This window comes from Pelobates fuscus, chromosome 6 (genome assembly GCF_036172605.1).
Source record: "Pelobates fuscus isolate aPelFus1 chromosome 6, aPelFus1.pri, whole genome shotgun sequence".
In the NCBI taxonomy this organism is placed as follows: domain Eukaryota; kingdom Metazoa; phylum Chordata; class Amphibia; order Anura; family Pelobatidae; genus Pelobates; species Pelobates fuscus.
The window spans coordinates 2,521,892-2,541,153 of record NC_086322.1 but is presented as its reverse complement, the minus strand read 5'-3'; the positions used below and the strand labels follow the sequence as shown (position 1 = coordinate 2,541,153).

At 44.9% G+C, this 19,262-nt stretch overlaps 1 protein-coding gene across 1 annotated transcript; it reads left to right on the top strand.

Annotated features, from left to right (window-relative positions):
• The first annotated feature begins 385 nt into the window (after nt 1-385).
• Nucleotides 386-18,008, top strand: LOC134615245 (kazal-type serine protease inhibitor domain-containing protein 1-like). The gene is made up of 4 exons (XM_063459731.1): nt 386-836; nt 6,525-6,685; nt 6,775-6,922; nt 17,882-18,008. Exons 1-4 carry the CDS (start codon nt 386-388, stop codon nt 17,992-17,994), a joined length of 873 nt encoding a protein of 290 aa, XP_063315801.1. The 3' UTR covers nt 17,995-18,008.
• The last annotated feature ends 1,254 nt before the right edge of the window (nt 18,009-19,262 follow it).

Here is a 19,262-nt window from a genome sequence, read left to right as displayed (position 1 = left end):
GTGTTACTGTGATTTAAGTGATTTACAGACTGATAAAGTGTTTTACCACTGAAATGAATAATTTATAGCTGTAATAGAGCAGATTCTGATAAATGCCTTTTGCAAGGCCTGGTTTATGTGTTTATATGGCCCCATGTTTGGTTGGCAGTAGGAGAGTGTCAGCTCTTGTGTCTAGGATGCCCGGACCCCTCCCTCCAGTTTTGTGTAAATGAAATAAGCTTCAGGTAACAATCCCCATGGGGGTTCCCTGCTGGAGATCACAGCAAACAATGAGTTAATGTGGCCCACCCTTCGTATATAAAACCTGATTGTCAGTGCAGGAGTCTCTCATAATCCAGGTAAACCTATACTGCTCTACTCACCGCCAGACATCCAACCTTGCAACATGCTGTACACCGTACTGCTGGGCTCCCTTCTCCTTGCTTGCTCAGACCTGGTTTACCCCAGACATTTACCCCTGGAAGGGTGGAATAACAAGCAGACAGACTTGCAGGCATGTTCCCGTTGCCAGCAGGAGAAATGCCCACCTATGTCACACAGGTGCCCAGGTGGGAAGGTAAAGGACCGCTGTGACTGTTGTTGGGAATGCGCCAATGTGGAGGGGCAGATGTGCGACTTGCCCCGGAGCAGACACCAATATGGGGCATGTGGAGAGGGTTTACAATGCCAGATGAAAAGTGGGCAGAACACGGAAGGGCAATGTGTCTGTCTGACCCAGGAAAGCGTGTGTGGGACAGACAGACGGACATACAAAAACAGCTGTCGACTTCGGGAAGCAGCCAACACCAAGTGGAGAAAAGATCTGAGGATTAATCATACGGGGCCGTGCAGGGAAGGTGAGAATGTCTTATCCTACAAACTATCCCCTTATGTCTCTGTATGTCGCGGTACATGTAATGATTACTGTGTATTAGAAAGGGGGTGAGAGGTGGGCGTCCTGATGTTATGTGTATTAGGAGGGGTGAGAGGTAGGTGTCCTGATGTCTGTGTATTAGGAGGAGGTGAGAGGTACGTGTCCTGATGTCTGTGTATTAGGAGGAGGTGAGAGGTAGGTGTCCTGATGTCTGTGTATTAGGAGGAGGTGAGAGGTAGGTGTCCTGATGTCTGTGTATTAGGAGGGGTGAGAGGTAGGTGTCCTGATGTCTGTGTATTAGGAGGAGGTGAGAGGTACGTGTCCTGATGTCTGTGTATTAGAAGGAGGTGAGAGGTAGGTGTCCTGATGTCTGTGTATTAGGAGGAGGTGAGAGGTAGGTGTCCTGATGTCTGTGTATTAGGAGGAGGTGAGAGGTAGGTGTCCTGATGTCTGTGTATTAGGAGGAGGTGAGAGGTAGGTGTCCTGATGTCTGTGTATTAGGAGGAGGTGAGAGGTAGGTGTCCTGATGTCTGTGTATTAGGAGGAGGTGAGAGGTAGGTGTCCTGATGTCTGTGTATTAGGAGGAGGGGAGAGGTAGGTGTCCTGATGTCTGTGTATTAGGAGGAGGTGAGAAGTAGGCGTCCTGATGTCTGTGTATTAGGAGGAGGTGAGAGGTACGTGTCCTGATGTCTGTGTATTAGGAGGAGGTGAGAGGTCTGTGTATTAGGAGGAGGGGAGAGGTAAGTGTCCTGATGTCTGTGTATTAGGAGGGGGTGAGAGGTAGGTGTCCTGATGTCTGTGTATTAGGAGGAGGTGAGAGGTAGGTGTCCTGATGTCTGTGTATTAGGAGGAGGTGAGAGGTACGTGTCCTGATGTCTGTGTATTAGGAGGAGGTGAGAGGTAGGTGTCCTGATGTCTGTGTATTAGGAGGAGGTGAGAGGTAGGTGTCCTGATGTCTGTGTATTAGGAGGAGGTGAGAGGTACGTGTCCTGATGTCTGTGTATTAGAAGGAGGTGAGAGGTAGGTGTCCTGATGTCTGTGTATTAGGAGGAGGTGAGAGGTAGGTGTCCTGATGTCTGTGTATTAGGAGGAGGTGAGAGGTAGGTGTCCTGATGTCTGTGTATTAGGAGGAGGGGAGAGGTAGGTGTCCTGATGTCTGTGTATTAGGAGGAGGTGAGAAGTAGGCGTCCTGATGTCTGTGTATTAGGAGGAGGTGAGAGGTACGTGTCCTGATGTCTGTGTATTAGGAGGAGGTGAGAGGTCTGTGTATTAGGAGGAGGGGAGAGGTAAGTGTCCTGATGTCTGTGTATTAGGAGGGGGTGAGAGGTAGGTGTCCTGAGAGTATTAATGTATAATAGTAACAGAGTATTAATGTATAATAGTAACCGTCAGTAATCCTCGGTAACAGTTGAAGCGTGGATTGCAGAGTATTAATGTATAATAGTAACAGAGTATTAATGTATAATAGTAACAGAGTATTAATGTATAATAGTAACAGAGTATTAATGTATAATAGTAACAGAGTATTAATGTATAATAGTAACCGTCAGTAATCCTCGGTAACAGATGAAGTGTGGATTACAGAGTATTAATGTATAATAGTAACAGAGTATTAATGTATAATAGTAACAGAGTATTAATGTATAATAGTAACCGTCAGTAATCCTTGGTAACAGATGAAGCGTGGATTACAGAGTATTAATGTATAATAGTAACAGAGTATTAATATATAATAGTAACAGAGTATCAATGTATAATAGTAACAGAGTATTAATGTATAATAGTAACCGTCAGTAATCCTCGGTAACAGATGAAGCGTGGATTACAGAGTATTAATGTATAATAGTAACAGAGTATTAATGTATAATCGTAACCGTCAGTAATCCTCGGTAACAGTTGAAGCGTGGATTACTGGGTATTAATGTATAATAGTAATAGAGTAATAATGTATAATAGTAACCGTCAGTAATCCTCGGTAACAGATGAAGCGTGGATTACAGAGTATTAATGTATAATAGTAACAGAGTATTAATGTATAATAGTAACAGTCAGTAATCCTCTGTAACAGATGAAGCGTGGATTACAGAGTATTAATGGATAATAGTAACAGAGTATTAATGTATAATAGTAAGAGTATTAATGTATAATAGTAACAGTCAGTAATCCTCGGTAACAGATGAAGCGTGGATTACAGAGTATTAATGTATAATAGTAACAGAGTATTAATGTATAATAGTAACCGTCAGTAATCCTCGGTAACAGATGAAGCGTGGATTACAGAGTATTAATGTATAATAGTAACAGAGTATTAATGTATAATAGTAACCGTCAGTAATCCTCGGTAACAGTTGAAGCGTGGATTGCAGAGTATTAATGTATAATAGTAACAGAGTATTAATGTATAATAGTAACAGAGTATTAATGTATAATCGTAACCGTCAGTAATCCTCGGTAACAGTTGAAGCGTGGATTACAGAGTATTAATGTATAATAGTAACAGAGTATTAATGTATAATAGTAACAGTCAGTAATCCTCGGTAACAGATGAAGCGTGGATTACAGGGTATTAATGTATAATAGTAACAGAGTATTAATGCATAATAGTAACAGTCAGTAGTCCTCGGTAACAGATGAAGCGTGGATTACAGAGTATTAATGTATAATAGTAACAGAGTATTAATGCATAATAGTAACCGTCAGTAATCCTCGGCAACAGTTGAAGCGTGGATTACAGAGTATTAATGTATAATAGTAACAGAGTATTAATGCATAATAGTAACAGTCAGTAGTCCTCGGTAACAGATGAAGCGTGGATTACAGAGTATTAATGTATAATAGTAACAGAGTATTAATGCATAATAGTAACCGTCAGTAATCCTTGGTAACAGTTGAAGCGTGGATTACAGAGTATTAATGTATAATAGTAACAGAGTATTAATGTATAATAGTAACCGTCAGTAATCCTCGGTAACAGTTGAAGCGTGGATTACAGAGTATTAATGTATAATAGTAACAGAGTATTAATGTATAATAGTAACAGAGTATTAATGTATAATAGTAACAGTAAGTAATCCTCCGTAACAGATGAAGCGTGGATTACAGAGTATTAATGTATAATAGTAACAGAGTATTAATGTATAATAGTAACAGAGTATTAATGTATAATAGTAACAGAGTATTAATGTATAATAGTAACAGAGTATTAATGTATAATAGTAACAGAGTATTAAGGTATAATAGTAACAGAGTATTAATGTATAATAGTAACAGAGTATTAATGTATAATAGTAACAGAGTATTAATATATAATAGTAACAGAGTATCAATGTATAATAGTAACAGAGTATTAATGTATAATAGTAACAGTCAGTAATCCTCGGTAACAGATGAAGCGTGGATTACAGAGTATTAATGTATAATAGTAACAGAGTATTAATGTATAATAGTAACCGTCAGTAATCCTCGGTAACAGATGAAGCGTGGATTACAGAGTATTAATGTATAATAGTAACAGAGTATTAATGTATAATAGTAACAGTCAGTAATCCTCGATAACAGATGAAGCGTGGATTACAGAGTATTAATGTATAATAGTAACAGAGTATTAATGTATAATAGTAACCGTCAGTAATCCTCTGTAACAGATGAAGCGTGGATTACAGAGTATTAATGTATAATAGTAACAGAGTATTAATGTATAATAGTAACAGAGTATTAATGTATAATAGTAACAGTCAGTAATCCTCGGTAACAGATGAAGCGTGGATTACAGAGTATTAATGTATAATAGTAACAGAGTATTAATGTATAATAGTAACCGTCAGTAATCCTCTGTAACAGATGAAGCGTGGATTACAGAGTATTAATGTATAATAGTAACAGAGTATTAATGTATAATAGTAACCGTCAGTAATCCTCTGTAACAGATGAAGCGTGGATTACAGAGTATTAATGTATAATAGTAACAGAGTATTAATGTATAATAGTAACAGTCAGTAATCCTCGGTAACAGATGAAGCGTGGATTACAGAGTATTAATGTATAATAGTAACAGAGTATTAATGTATAATAGTAACCGTCAGTAATCCTCTGTAACAGATGAAGCGTGGATTACAGAGTATTAATGTATAATAGTAACAGAGTATTAATGTATAATAGTAACCGTCAGTAATCCTCGGTAACAGATGAAGCGTGGATTACAGAGTATTAATGTATAATAGTAACAGAGTATTAATGCATAATAGTAACAGAGTATTAATGTATAATAGTAACAGTCAGTAATCCTCGGTAACAGATGAAGCGTGGATTACAGAGTATTAATGTATAATAGTAACAGAGTATTAATGTATAATAGTAACAGGGTATTAATGTATAATAGTAACAGAGTATTAATGTATAATAGTAACAGTCAGTAGTCCTCGGTAACAGATGAAGCGTGGATTACAGAGTATTAATGTATAATAGTAACAGAGTATTAATGTATAATAGTAACAGGGTATTAATGTATAATAGTAACAGAGTATTAATGTATAATAGTAACAGTCAGTAGTCCTCGGTAACAGATGAAGCGTGGATTACAGAGTATTAATGTATAATAGTAACAGAGTATTAATGTATAATAGTAACAGAGTATTAATGCATAATAGTAACCGTCAGTAATCCTCGGCAACAGATGAAGCGTGGATTACAGAGTATTAATGTATAATAATAACAGAGTATTAATGTATAATAGTAACCGTCAGTAATCCTCGGTAACAGATGAAGCGTGGATTACAGAGTATTAATGTATAATAGTAACAGAGTATTAATGTATAATAGTAACCGTCAGTAATCCTCGGTAACAGATGAAGCGTGGATTACAGAGTATTAATGTATAATAGTAACAGAGTATTAATGTATAATAGTAACAGAGTATTAATGTATAATAGTAACAGTCAGTAATCCTCCGTAACAGATGAAGCGTGGATTACAGAGTATTAATGTATAATAGTAACAGAGTATTAATGTATAATAGTAACCGTCAGTAATCCTCGGTAACAGATGAAGCGTGGATTACAGAGTATTAATGTATAATAGTAACAGAGTATTAATGTATAATAGTAACCGTCAGTAATCCTCGGTAACAGATGAAGCGTGGATTACAGAGTATTAATGTATAATAGTAACAGAGTATTAATGTATAATAGTAACAGAGTATTAATGTATAATAGTAACAGTCAGTAATCCTCGGTAACAGATGAAGCGTGGATTACAGAGTATTAATGTATAATAGTAACAGAGTATTAATGTATAATAGTAACAGAGTATTAATGTATAATAGTAACCGTCAGTAATCCTCGATAACAGATGAAGCGTGGATTACAGAGTATTAATGTATAATAGTAACAGAGTATTAATGTATAATAGTAACAGAGTATTAATGTATAATAGTAACAGTCAGTAATCCTCGATAACAGATGAAGCGTGGATTACAGAGTATTAATGTATAATAGTAACAGAGTATTAATGTATAATAGTAACAGAGTATTAATGTATAATAGTAACAGTCAGTAATCCTCGATAACAGATGAAGCGTGGATTACAGAGTATTAATGTATAATAGTAACAGAGTATTAATGTATAATAGTAACACAGTATTAATGCTCTGGGGGTTTCTTCGCTTTCTTCACAGCTCCAGTGGTCCTTAGTGGTCCGCAAGATACGTTGGTTCTGGCTGGACAGAGTGTTATTCTTGGCTGCGAAGTGACCGCGCAGCCTTTGGCAGAATTAGAGTGGAAGAAAGAAGGCACTGAGGGGGCACTGCCAGGACACAACAGCCACATGGTCGTCCAGGTAACCCACTGCAGAATGGCAAACAGTCAAACTCTGTGTAACCCCTTTTCATGGTCTCTAATCTACACATCTCCTTTCTCATTGGTTAGACTCATGGTGGACCACAGCGCCATTTGGTGACCGGCTGGCTGCAGATTCATTGGGTGAGGGCAAGTGACGCCGGTCTGTATACCTGCAAAGCATGGAACCAACTGGGCAACATCTCTGCATCCGCAACGCTGACAGTCATCCCTTCTGGTCAGTATCCCAGCATAGACTGCTTTCACTCACCATCCCAGCCAAGTTTGCTGTTCGTATTTGGAGTAAAATTCCCCAACATGAGGGGCACAAGTACTTGTCATAAACCACTGGTGCAGATTTTTCTCTTTTCATTTACTTCGTAGCACTAAGTCATACACTGGTGGCACAGATCTCTACCTTTCTCCTGCTTCACTGATCAGCGCTATGAAGTCATAACCCAGTGTCACAGATCTCTCTCAGTGCAATGAAGTCCTAACCCAGTGTCATAGATCTCTCTCAGTGCTATGAAGTCCTAACCCAGTGTCACAGATCTCTCTCAGTGCTATGAAGTCATAACCCAGTGTCATAGATCTTTCTCAGTGCTATGAAGTCCTAACCCAGTGTCACAGATCTCTCTCAGTGCTATGAAGTCCTAACCCAGTGTCACAGATCTCTCTCTGTGCTATGAAGTCCTAACCCAGTGTCATAGATCTTTCTCAGTGCTATGAAGTCCTAACCCAGTGTCATAGATCTTTCTCAGTGCTATGAAGTCCTAACCCAGTGTCACAGATCTCTCTCAGTGCTATGAAGTCCTAACACAGTATCACAGATCTCTCTCAGTGCTATGAAGTCCTAACCCAGTGTCACAGATCTCTCTCAGTGCTATGAAGTCATAACCCAGTGTTACAGATCTCTCTCAGTGCTATGAAGTCCTAACACAGTGTCACAGATCTCTCTCAGTGCTATGAAGTCCTAACCCAGTGTCACAGATCTCTCTCTGTGCTATGAAGTCCTAACACAGTGTCACAGATCTCTCTCAGTGATCTCTCTCAGTCATCAGATCAACTACAGCTTATAGTATAGTATACAGCTTAATGTACAGTATACAGCTTATTGTACAGTGTACAGCTTAATGTACAGTATACAGCTTAATGTACAGTATAACACAGTGTCACAGATCTCTCTCTGTGCTATGAAGTCATAACACAGTGTCATAGATCTCTCTCTGGGCTATGAAGTCATAACACAGTGTCACAGATCTCTATCAGTGCTATGAAGTCATAACACAGTGTCACAGATCTCTATCAGTGCTATGAAGTCCTAACCCGGTGTCACAGATCTCTCTCTGTGCTATGAAGTCATAACCCAGTGTCACAGATCTCTCTCAGTGCTATGAAGTCATAACCCAGTGTCACAGATCTCTCTCAGTGCTATGAAGTCATAACGCAGTGTCACATATCTCTCTCAGTGCTATGAAGTCCTAACCCAGTGTCACAGATCTCTCTGTGCTATGAAGTCATAACCCAGTGTCACAGATCTCTCTCAGTGCTATGAAGTCATAACCCAGTGTCACAGATCTCTCTCAGTGCTATGAAGTCCTAACCCAGTGTCACAGATCTCTCTCTGGGCTATGAAGTCATAACACAGTGTCACATATCTCTATCAGTGCTATGAAGTCCTAACCCAGTGTCACAGATCTCTCTCTGTGCTATGAAGTCCTAACCCAGTGTCACAGATCTCTCTCTGTGCTATGAAGTCCTAACCCAGTGTCACAAATCTCTCTCTGTGCTATGAAGTCATAACCCAGTGTCACAGATCTCTCTCTGTGCTATGAAGTCATAACCCAGTGTCACAGATCTCTCTCAGTGCTATGAAGTCATAACCCAGTGTCACAGATCTCTCTCTGTGCTATGAAGTCCTAACCCAGTGTCACAGATCTCTCTGTGCTATGAAGTCATAACCCAGTGTCACAGATCTCTCTCAGTGCTATGAAGTCATAACCCAGTGTCACAGATCTCTCTCAGTGCTATGAAGTCCTAACCCAGTGTCACAGATCTCTCTCTGGGCTATGAAGTCATAACACAGTGTCACATATCTCTATCAGTGCTATGAAGTCCTAACCCAGTGTCACAGATCTCTCTCTGTGCTATGAAGTCCTAACCCAGTGTCACAGATCTCTCTCTGTGCTATGAAGTCCTAACCCAGTGTCACAGATCTCTCTCTGTGCTATGAAGTCATAACCCAGTGTCACAGATCTCTCTCTGTGCTATGAAGTCATAACGTAGTGTCACAGATCTCTCTCAGTGCTATGAAGTCATAACCCAGTGTCACAGATCTCTCTCTGTGATATGAAGTCATAACCCAGTGTCACAGATCTCTCTCTGTGCTATGAAGTCATAACACAGTGTCACAGATCTCTATCAGCGCTATGCAGTCATAACCCAGTGTCACAGATCTCTCTCTGTGCTATGCAGTCATAACCCAGTGTCACAGATCTCTCTCTGTGCTATGAAGTCATAACACAGTGTCACAGATCTCTCTCAGCGCTATGAAGTCATAACCCAGTGTCACAGATCTCTCTCTGTGCTATGAAGTCATAACACAGTGTCACAGATCTCTCTCAGTGCTATGCAGTCATAACCCAGTGTCACAGATCTCTCTCTGTGCTATGAAGTCATAACCCAGTGTCACAGATCTCTCTCTGTGCTATGAAGTCATAACCCAGTGTCACAGATCTCTCTCTGTGCTATGAAGTCATAACCCAGTGTCACAGATCTCTCTCTGTGCTATGCAGTCATAACCCAGTGTCACAGATCTCTCTCTGTGCTATGAAGTCATAACACAGTGTCACAGATCTCTCTCAGCGCTATGAAGTCCTAACCCAGTGTCACAGATCTCTCTCAGCGCTATGCAGTCCTAACCCAGTGTCACAGATCTCTCTCTGTGCTATGAAGTCCTAACCCAGTGTCATAGATCTTTCTCAGTGCTATGAAGTCCTAACCCAGTGTCACAGATCTCTCTCAGTGCTATGAAGTCCTAACCCAGTGTCACAGATCTCTCTCTGTGCTATGAAGTCCTAACCCAGTGTCATAGATCTTTCTCAGTGCTATGAAGTCCTAACCCAGTGTCATAGATCTTTCTCAGTGCTATGAAGTCCTAACCCAGTGTCACAGATCTCTCTCAGCGCTATGCAGTCATAACTCAGTGTCACAGATCTCTCTTTTCATTCACTTCGTAGCACTAAGTCACACAGATCACTCTTTCAGATCCCTCAGTAGCCATGTCTCAGATCTTGCTTTGTTTGTTCCATCACTGTTGAGCTGTGGAGTTATACACCAGTAGCTCCAGAGCTGCTTAGCATAAATCAGTTATTTGCTGCTATCCCATATTTGTTTCTTTAAGGCCCGCAGCTGCTAAGCAATATGGAGCAATGCTGTCATGGCGTACATCTCGCTCACCGACAAGCACTACGATGGGTGTCATTGAGAACATGGAATTCCCCTAAACCCGTCCCCTGGAGATGCAAAGTGCCCTGAGCGCAACCTCTAAAGACTTAAAGGGACACTATAGTCATCAGATCAACTACAGCTTATTGTACAGTATACAGCTTATTGTACAGTATACAGCTTATTGTACAGTATACAGCTTAATGCACAGAATTGTGCGGGATCTGCCCCAATCTTCCTCCTTGAAAGTCTCAGCCAATGCTATGGGGAAGCATTGTGATTGGCTCAGAACAACACTTCTGATGATGTCACCTGGAACCCCGACTGGGTACCTCCATTGAAGGATGCTCCTTGTGCTTCCTGAGGGCTCCAAGCACTCCAGCCGACACCATAACCACCGTAGACTCCTTCAGAGAGCAAGACAGGAACAAGCTCTTAAAAGAGCTTAGAAGTGATTATCCAAGGGAGCATGCAGAGCATCCCTTGTAGTGATATAGCAATTCCCCCAATAAGAGACAGGACTCTAGATTGAGGGTGAAGAAGAACTCTGATGTTTAATGGCAGGTACTCTGCTTTTATGCAGTGCTCCCCTGCAAGGGAGACGCCCACAGGCAATTAGGCATTAACCAATCAAATATCGGTTACATCCCACAAATTCCCTCTCCTCTGCTTGGGAGATAATTGAGTTTTGTGACAGACCCATCCGTCTGGACTAAACCTATTGGGTTCGTCTGATTTGCCCAGTACTTATGGTCCCTGAGAGATTATGCGAAGGGTTGTGACTTTGTACAAATGACATTTCAAGTACAGCGGAAACTAATGAAACGCCCAAGCTACCAAAGTCCTCGAGGTGGCCGACATCGGACAAAGGACCACGTGGCGGCGGCCATTTTAACTTCGAACCCGCCGACCCATACTATCGACGATACTTCGACAGTTCAACGAAAGTCGAAGTACCGACCCACCTCGAACGGGACTTAACCATTTTTAGGCCAGCAAGTGACCGACCGCACAGCCCGAATCCAGGGAACTATTTTGGGCAAGAAAAGGTACCTGCGGTCGGTCATAAACGGACTTTCGCGTAACTTTTTATTCACTGAAGGGATTGATGTGATTTTTGAGAATGTTTATGTTTTAAGTATGCTGAATCTGAATATGTGCCTCTTATGTGAATATGATGGATGGATTTGAAGTTATGAAAGTTGTATAAAAGTATATTTCAAACTGTATGTATAATAGGATTATGTGTCACACCAAGGGGAGGGAATGTGTGGGATGTACCATCGATGCCAGTGGTTATTTTATGCCTCCCCTTGGGTGTGGCCTGTGTGTGTGAAATGCAAATAAAAGGCAGGCTGGCTGATCCAGTCCTCAGTTCATGTTTTACCCTCATAATGGAGCTTGGTCTCGTTATTGGGGGAACCGGGAATACAAGTGACTAACGACTGTGTCTGGAGCTCGGAAGGTGGTACCGTAACAACTGGTGGCAAGCGACGGGATGATCTTCAACGCCCAAAGAAACCGCTACGACCAAGAATAAAATGGAACTACAATACCAAAACCTGAGAAGAGCTACCTTAAAAGACCTATTGGAACAAAGGGGCGGACAGGCCAGTAACCTCAAGAAGAGGGACATTATTGCTTTATTGCTGGAAATGGATGGAGTACCAGCGGCAGAGGGAACCAATGGACCCAGCCCAGACGACAGAACCCCCGAGGAGGCAAGATTTGACCGGGCGGTAAGAATTCGGCTGGCCCATTATGGCCCCAACCCCTCCGTAGAGATCATCACCCAGGTTCAAGCCGCTGTGGAGGCCAGCCTGCTACGCCAAAACGGTACTGCAGCGGCCCCAGTCACAGCAAACCCGGGGGACAAACAGAAAGTGCCATTTGCGGCCTTCAAAGCCTTCAGTGAGACCGAAGGAGAGATTGACGGGTACCTTGCGGATTTTGAGCGGCAATGTGCTCTGCACAAGGTACCCCCGGCAGACTGGGTTGCTATACTGTCCGGCAAGTTATCCGGCCGGGCCAACGACGCTTTTCGGGCTATTCCGGATGAGGAGATCGGGGATTATGTTACCGTCAGGGAAGCTTTACTTGCCCGGTATGCCGTTACACCCGAGGCATACCGGAGGAGGTTCCGGGACACTGCAAAGACCACTGGGGACTCATACGTGGAATGGGCCTGCAAGGTACATCGCACAGCCGCCCACTGGATGGCAGGATGCCAGGCGGTGTCGGGAGAAGAGGTGCTGCAGATGTTTTTATTGGAACATTGTTTCGACAAATTGCCGACAGGGGTCAGAGAGTGGGTACGAGACCGTAAGCCTTCCACTCTACACGAGGCGGCTCGCTTGGCCGATGAGTACACTGACGCTCGCAGACTGGACAATTCCATCACCAAGGCCACAGCCCGAGCGGAATACCAACCAGCCGCTGCCACGTATCAGCCTCCCATAAACAGACCATCCGCACCCCCTCCGGCTGCCCAGTACCAACGTCCACCCCGGTTTAACGCACGAGAGTACTCTGAACCCCTTCGGTGCTTCCTGTGCAATCAGCTAGGGCACCGGCGACAGGAGTGCCCGATGAACCGTGCCAACAGGAACCAGTCCTGGAGGAAACCCACGGGGGCCCCTTCCCCAGCACCTCTCCCAGCAGTCCACTGTGTAGAGGAAGAGGAATGCTGGGGCATATTACATGAGGCGGACCCTGTTCAGGCTGCCCACCAGGACAATCGACAACACCACAGACAGAGTGTAAAGGTCAACGGAAAGGAAGCCAGTGGGCTACGAGACACTGGTGCAACCCTGACTTTGCTCCAAAAGCACCTAGTGTCCGAAGCTCAACATACCGGGGATACCGTGGCAGTACGAGTAGCCGGGGGTGCAGTATTTCGTCTACCCGTGGCCCGGGTACATTTGGATTGGGGAGTGGGCGCTAGACACGTGAATGTGGGGGTCATTAAGGATTTACCCGCTGATGTTCTTCTTGGCAACGACTTGGCCCCCCTGGTTTCGGCCTTTGCTCCCATGGGCCCCGCTGCAGTGGACGCTGTTACGACCCGTGCCCAGACCCGTGCCACTGAGGCCGGCCCACCTGCTGTTGAGACCCAGGTAAGACTCTCTACCCCGACTTGTACCTTAGACCAGGCCCCGTTCGGCTGGGATACCCCAGAAATATACGGGAAAGAAACTAGGGAGGACCCGACGTTAGCCAAGTACAGAGACAGGGCCGACGCTGGGGAAGAAGGAGTAGGTGGGGAACACTACGAGTGGGTGGGGGATAGGCTGTACAGGATCCCGAAACCTTCCCCGAAACCGAATGCCCCTCCGCAGAAACGACAACTAGTAGTACCTGCAAAGTATCGGCAGGAGATTCTGCGGATTGGGCATGACGTACCATTGGCAGGTCACCTAGGTTCCCACCGCACAGCCCATAGAATCACCCAAAACTTTTTCTGGCCCAATTTTAACCGAGATGTGCGGATGTATTGTAGCACGTGCGACACTTGTCAACGGGTAGGTAAGCGAGGAGATCATCCAAAAGCTAGGCTACAGCCGATGCCTATCATTGGAGAGCCCTTTTCCCGCATAGCCGTTGACATTGTGGGTCCACTGGCCAGGGCTAGTCCCTCTGGTAAGAAATATATTCTTACTGTGGTAGACTACGCCACCCGTTACCCAGAGGCAGTAGCGCTGTCTAATATAGAGGCAGAGACGGTTGCTGATGCCCTGGTTAAAGTCTTTACTAGGGTCGGGTTCCCTCAGGAGACCCTCTCTGATCAGGGAACCCAGTTTACCGCTGTGCTCACCCAGCAACTGTGGAAGGTGTGCGGCATCAACCCGCTACTTAGTTCACCATATCACCCACAGACTAACGGTCTCTGCGAGCGATTTAATGGCACACTCAAACAGATGCTGAGGACCTTTACTGACACTTGCAGAGACTGGGAGCGATTCCTGCCTCATCTGCTATTTGCATACAGAGAGGTGCCCCAGGAATCGACTGGGTTCTCCCCCTTTGAGTTACTCTATGGGAGAAGGGTTCGTGGACCCCTAGATCTCATTAGAGGACACTGGGAGGGGGAGACGGAGCAAGAAGGGACCCCCATAGTGCCATATGTTCTGGAACTCCGGGACCGCATGGAGAAACTATCCCTGATGGTAAGGGAAAATCTCCGGGCGGCCCAGGGGAGACAGAAGCGATGGTACGATCGGGGCGCTCGACAGCGGGTCTTCCAGGTTGGGCAGAAGGTCCTAGTGCTCAAACCTGTGAAGGCAAACAAGATGCAAGCATCTTGGCAGGGCCCGTACAAGGTGTTAGCTCAGGTATGTGATACTACCTATCTTATAGCCAGCTGTTCGGATGAAAGGGTACAACGATCCTTTCATGTGAACATGCTCAAGGAGTATCAGGAACGACCCGAGGATGTTGCAGCAGTTTGTGCCCCAGCTACTGACGACCCAGAGAACTTACCTTTACCTGACCTGTTAGAAAGGGATCCCCAGACCGACCTTACTAGCCTCGTACAGTTAGGTGACCGACTAAGCCCGGCCGAGAAAACCCAGGCCAGACAGCTTCTGTGGGAGAAGCAGGCGACGTTCTCCCAAGAACCCGGGTACACCAACCTAGCTATACACAAGGTCGAGACACCCGGACAAAACCCCCTACGACAACCCCCATACCGTATCCCGGAAGCAGTCCGAGAAGGAATGCGGAAGGAGATACAGGAGATGACCCGGCTGGGGGTTATTGAGCACTCAGATAGTCCGTGGGCGTCGCCCGTAGTCCTAGTACCCAAGAAAGATGGGACCACCCGGTTCTGTGTGGATTACAGGCGGCTCAACGAGCGGACTACCACTGACGCCTACCCGATGCCCCGGATAGACGAGTTACTAGACCGCATTGCCAGGGGGCGCTATCTGACCACCATTGACCTATGTAAAGGGTACTGGCAGATCCCCCTGGCCGAGGATGCTATCCCCAAGTCGGCATTCGTCACCCCGTTTGGCCTATACCAGTTTAGGGTTATGCCATTCGGGATGAAGAATGCCCCGGCTACCTTCCAGCGTATGGTGGATAGGCTCCTCGATGGCTTCCAGGGATTTGCATGTGCCTACCTGGACGACATCGCGGTCTACAGTGAGTCTTGGGAAGACCACCTAGTACACGTAGGGGTAGTGCTGGACAAGATTCGGGCCGCCGGCCTGACTCTGAAACCAGACAAGTGCCATTTAGGCATGGCAGAAGTGCAGTACTTGGGTCACCGGGTGGGTTGTGGGAGCCAGAGACCCGAACCTGCTAAGGTGGAAGCGGTAGCTAACTGGCCCACACCTATCACCAAGACCCAAGTGCTTGCCTTCCTAGGGACAGCAGGGTATTATCGACGTTTTGTCCCCGACTACAGCACGATTGCCAAGCCCCTGACTGACCTGACTAAAAAGAACTTACCTAGGCAGGTCCTGTGGTCTCCAGCTTGTGAAGCCGCGTTTCAGGCCCTGAAGCAGGCTCTTGTGAATGCCCCTGTCCTGGCTGCCCCAGTCCCTAACAAACGTTTTCTTGTCCACACAGACGCTTCCATGTATGGACTGGGGGCTGTGCTGAGCCAGGTCGGGGAGGATGGAGGAGAGCACCCTGTCGCATATCTCAGCAGAAAGTTACTACCTCGAGAAGTGAGTTATGCGGCAGTAGAGAAAGAGTGTTTAGCCCTGGTCTGGGCACTGAAGAAACTGAGCCCTTACCTATACGGACAAGAATTTTCCCTCGTAACAGACCACAACCCCCTTGTCTGGCTTAACCGGGTCTCTGGGGACAATGGCAGACTGCTGAGGTGGAGTTTGGCATTGCAGCCTTACAATTTCACTATCAGCTACCGGCCCGGTAAGCAGAATGGGAATGCGGATGGGTTATCCCGGCAAACAGACGTCCCTATTCTCCCTAAGTCCGGTCATCCCCAGGTTGACCCGCCACAGGGTCAAGCCGGGTCTGCCGGAGTGTTCCACAAGGAGGGAGCCATGTGACAGACCCATCCGTCTGGACTAAACCTATTGGGTTCGTCTGATTTGCCCAGTACTTATGGTCCCTGAGAGATTATGCGAAGGGTTGTGACTTTGTACAAATGACATTTCAAGTACAGCGGAAACTAATGAAACGCCCAAGCTACCAAAGTCCTCGAGGTGGCCGACATCGGACAAAGGACCACGTGGCGGCGGCCATTTTAACTTCGAACCCGCCGACCCATACTATCGACGATACTTCGACAGTTCAACGAAAGTCGAAGTACCGACCCACCTCGAACGGGACTTAACCATTTTTAGGCCAGCAAGTGACCGACCGCACAGCCCGAATCCAGGGAACTATTTTGGGCAAGAAAAGGTACCTGCGGTCGGTCATAAACGGACTTTCGCGTAACTTTTTATTCACTGAAGGGATTGATGTGATTTTTGAGAATGTTTATGTTTTAAGTATGCTGAATCTGAATATGTGCCTCTTATGTGAATATGATGGATGGATTTGAAGTTATGAAAGTTGTATAAAAGTATATTTCAAACTGTATGTATAATAGGATTATGTGTCACACCAAGGGGAGGGAATGTGTGGGATGTACCATCGATGCCAGTGGTTATTTTATGCCTCCCCTTGGGTGTGGCCTGTGTGTGTGAAATGCAAATAAAAGGCAGGCTGGCTGATCCAGTCCTCAGTTCATGTTTTACCCTCATAATGGAGCTTGGTCTCGTTATTGGGGGAACCGGGAATACAAGTGACTAACGACTGTGTCTGGAGCTCGGAAGGTGGTACCGTAACAAGTTTCTTACTGTATCTACTCAATTATCTCCAAGCTAAAACTTATACTTTTTATACATTTTTATAACTCCCTGATTTTACATCACAAACTAATAAAACTTATATTTCTGTGATCATCATAACTTGGGGAGCAACATATGTAAAAATCACATGAAACCGTCCAGGGGTTAAAAGGTTAGGTTGAGGTCCCTTTATGACCGACCACAAGCACATTTTCCTGCCCAAAACAGTTCCATGGATTTAGGCTGTGCGGTCGGTCTATTTTACACCGAGAAAATGACTAAGTCCCATTCAAACGAGCGTTCGAATCTTCGAATGGGACTTAGTCTCCAGCCGCAGTGTCGAAGTGGAGTAGAAGGTACTGGTCAGCGGTGTTCGTGCAATTGGGTACCCGAAAAAAGTTCCATAGATTTGGCTGCACACAAGGCTGACCGCGTTTGAATGAGTTAAAATGGCCGCCGCCACGTGTTCGGTTTTCGAATGGCGGCCACTTCGACGACTTTGGCACTTCGACTGCATCCGAAGTGCCAGTTTAAAAGTACAAATCCTTTCTCTGGGAATTAAAGGGCCAGAAACAGCATTCTGAAAATCCATTATGCCCAAATCAGTTCCTAGAAGGGCCATACAACCCAGGGCCATAGTCGCAGGGCAGGAGGCTGACAAACAGGCCCCTCCAAAAACCAGTGGAGAGGTCACTTTCGCCACAGTCAGCCAAGCAGGCAGATCAAGGGCAGAGGCAGCAGCTGCAGACCTAAATACAAGTAAGAGTTTACTATATTTAGGGGAGTGAGGGGGAGACAGATGGTGGTTTTAAAACCTATAGCGTTAGGTATACATGTTTGTGTTCCTTTAATTCCACAGAAACCTCTTGTAAGCGTTTATTTCCTCAATATGCTCCAGTTTCTGCACTGATTTCCTCCTGACTCTCCTTTTCTTTGTGCAGATTCACTTCGGAACGAGGAGGTACCAGCTTACCGTGTTGGGATATTTGATTTGTCAGATGATGAAGACGATTATGGTAAATATCGGGAAGGCCCCTCTGGATCATACGAGTGAGGATGAACACTGATTACGACCCTTCATTCTCTTTTTACTTTCTCCTGCTTTTGGTGTCAATAAGTCCACTGGGACACTGGGACTGAAGATATGCTTTCTTTCTATCTCTCCCGGGATCGTCAATGATTAAATGACCAGCAGCGATCTCTCTGATCGCTACAATAATCAGCATGATTAGTAATGGACTACGCAGCATTTAAAGGATTACCAGACATCTAGGCCTTCTGCCAAGTCAACTCCCTTGTGGCCATCTGAACTGTCTTTTTTTTTTTATATGTAAGGACTATTCTCCATACCTGGTACTGGACAATTTTGATATATAAAGATGGTCACAGTTGGGTTACTGGCCATCTAAGGACATCAAACTGCTGAACATTTCTCAGGCACACTCTCCCAAATGGCAATCATTTAGAAGATGCCTTGTTTTCCAACCCCAGATCCATAAATGCAAAAGTAGATTGGTGTTTTTATTTAATCCCAAAATAATAGGGAACTGTTGAAGTGGTTCATGTTGTGGTCGATTATTTTCAGTGTGACCTACAGCATCATCTTGACAGCTGACATTAAATCCCCCACTCCCACTAAACCAGTTTGTATAATGTCCTGGTAGGGCTTAGTTTGATGGTAGGGTACAGTGTACTGGTAGGGTATAGTTTGCCGGTAGGGTACAGTGTACTGGTAGGGTATAGTTTGCCGGTAGGGTACAGTGTACTGGTAGGGTATAGTTTGCCAGTAGGGTACAGTGTACTGGTAGGGTATAGTTTGCCGGTAGGGTACAGTGTACTGGTAGGGTATAGTTTGCCGGTAGGTTACAGTGTACTGGTAGGGTATAGTTTGATGTTAGGGTACCGTATACTGGTAGGGTATAGTTTGCCGGTAGGGTACAGTGTACTGGTAGGGTATAGTTTGCCGGTAGGGTACAGTGTACTGGTAGGGTATAGTTTGCTGGTAGGGTACAGTGTACTGGTAGGGCTTAGTTTGCCGGTAGGGTCCGGTGTACTGGTAGGGTATAGTTTGCCGGTAGGGTACAGTGTACTGGTAGGGTATAGTTTGTCGGTAGGGTACAGTGTACTGGTAGGGTATAGTTTGCCGGTAGGGTACAGTGTACTGGTTGGGTATAGTTTGATGGTTGGGTACAGTGTACTGGTAGGGTATAGTTTGATGGTAGGGTACAGTGTACTGGTAGGGTATAGTTTGCCGGTAGGGTACAGTGTACTGGTAGGGCTTAGTTTGCTGGTAGGGTACAGTGTACTGGTAGGGCTTAGTTT

What these genes read in the sequence shown, in the direction of transcription:
- LOC134615245 (XM_063459731.1), top strand. Translation starts at nt 386, where the DNA reads ATGCTGTACACCGTACTGCTGGGCTCCCTTCTCCTTGCTTGCTCAGAC. An exon ending in TACGGGGCCGTGCAGGGAAG is followed by an intron (nt 837 to 6,524) that starts GTGAGAATGTCT and finishes CTTTCTTCACAG; the next exon opens with CTCCAGTGGTCCTTAGTGGT. An exon ending in GCTGACAGTCATCCCTTCTG is followed by an intron (nt 6,923 to 17,881) that starts GTCAGTATCCCA and finishes TTCTTTGTGCAG; the next exon opens with ATTCACTTCGGAACGAGGAG.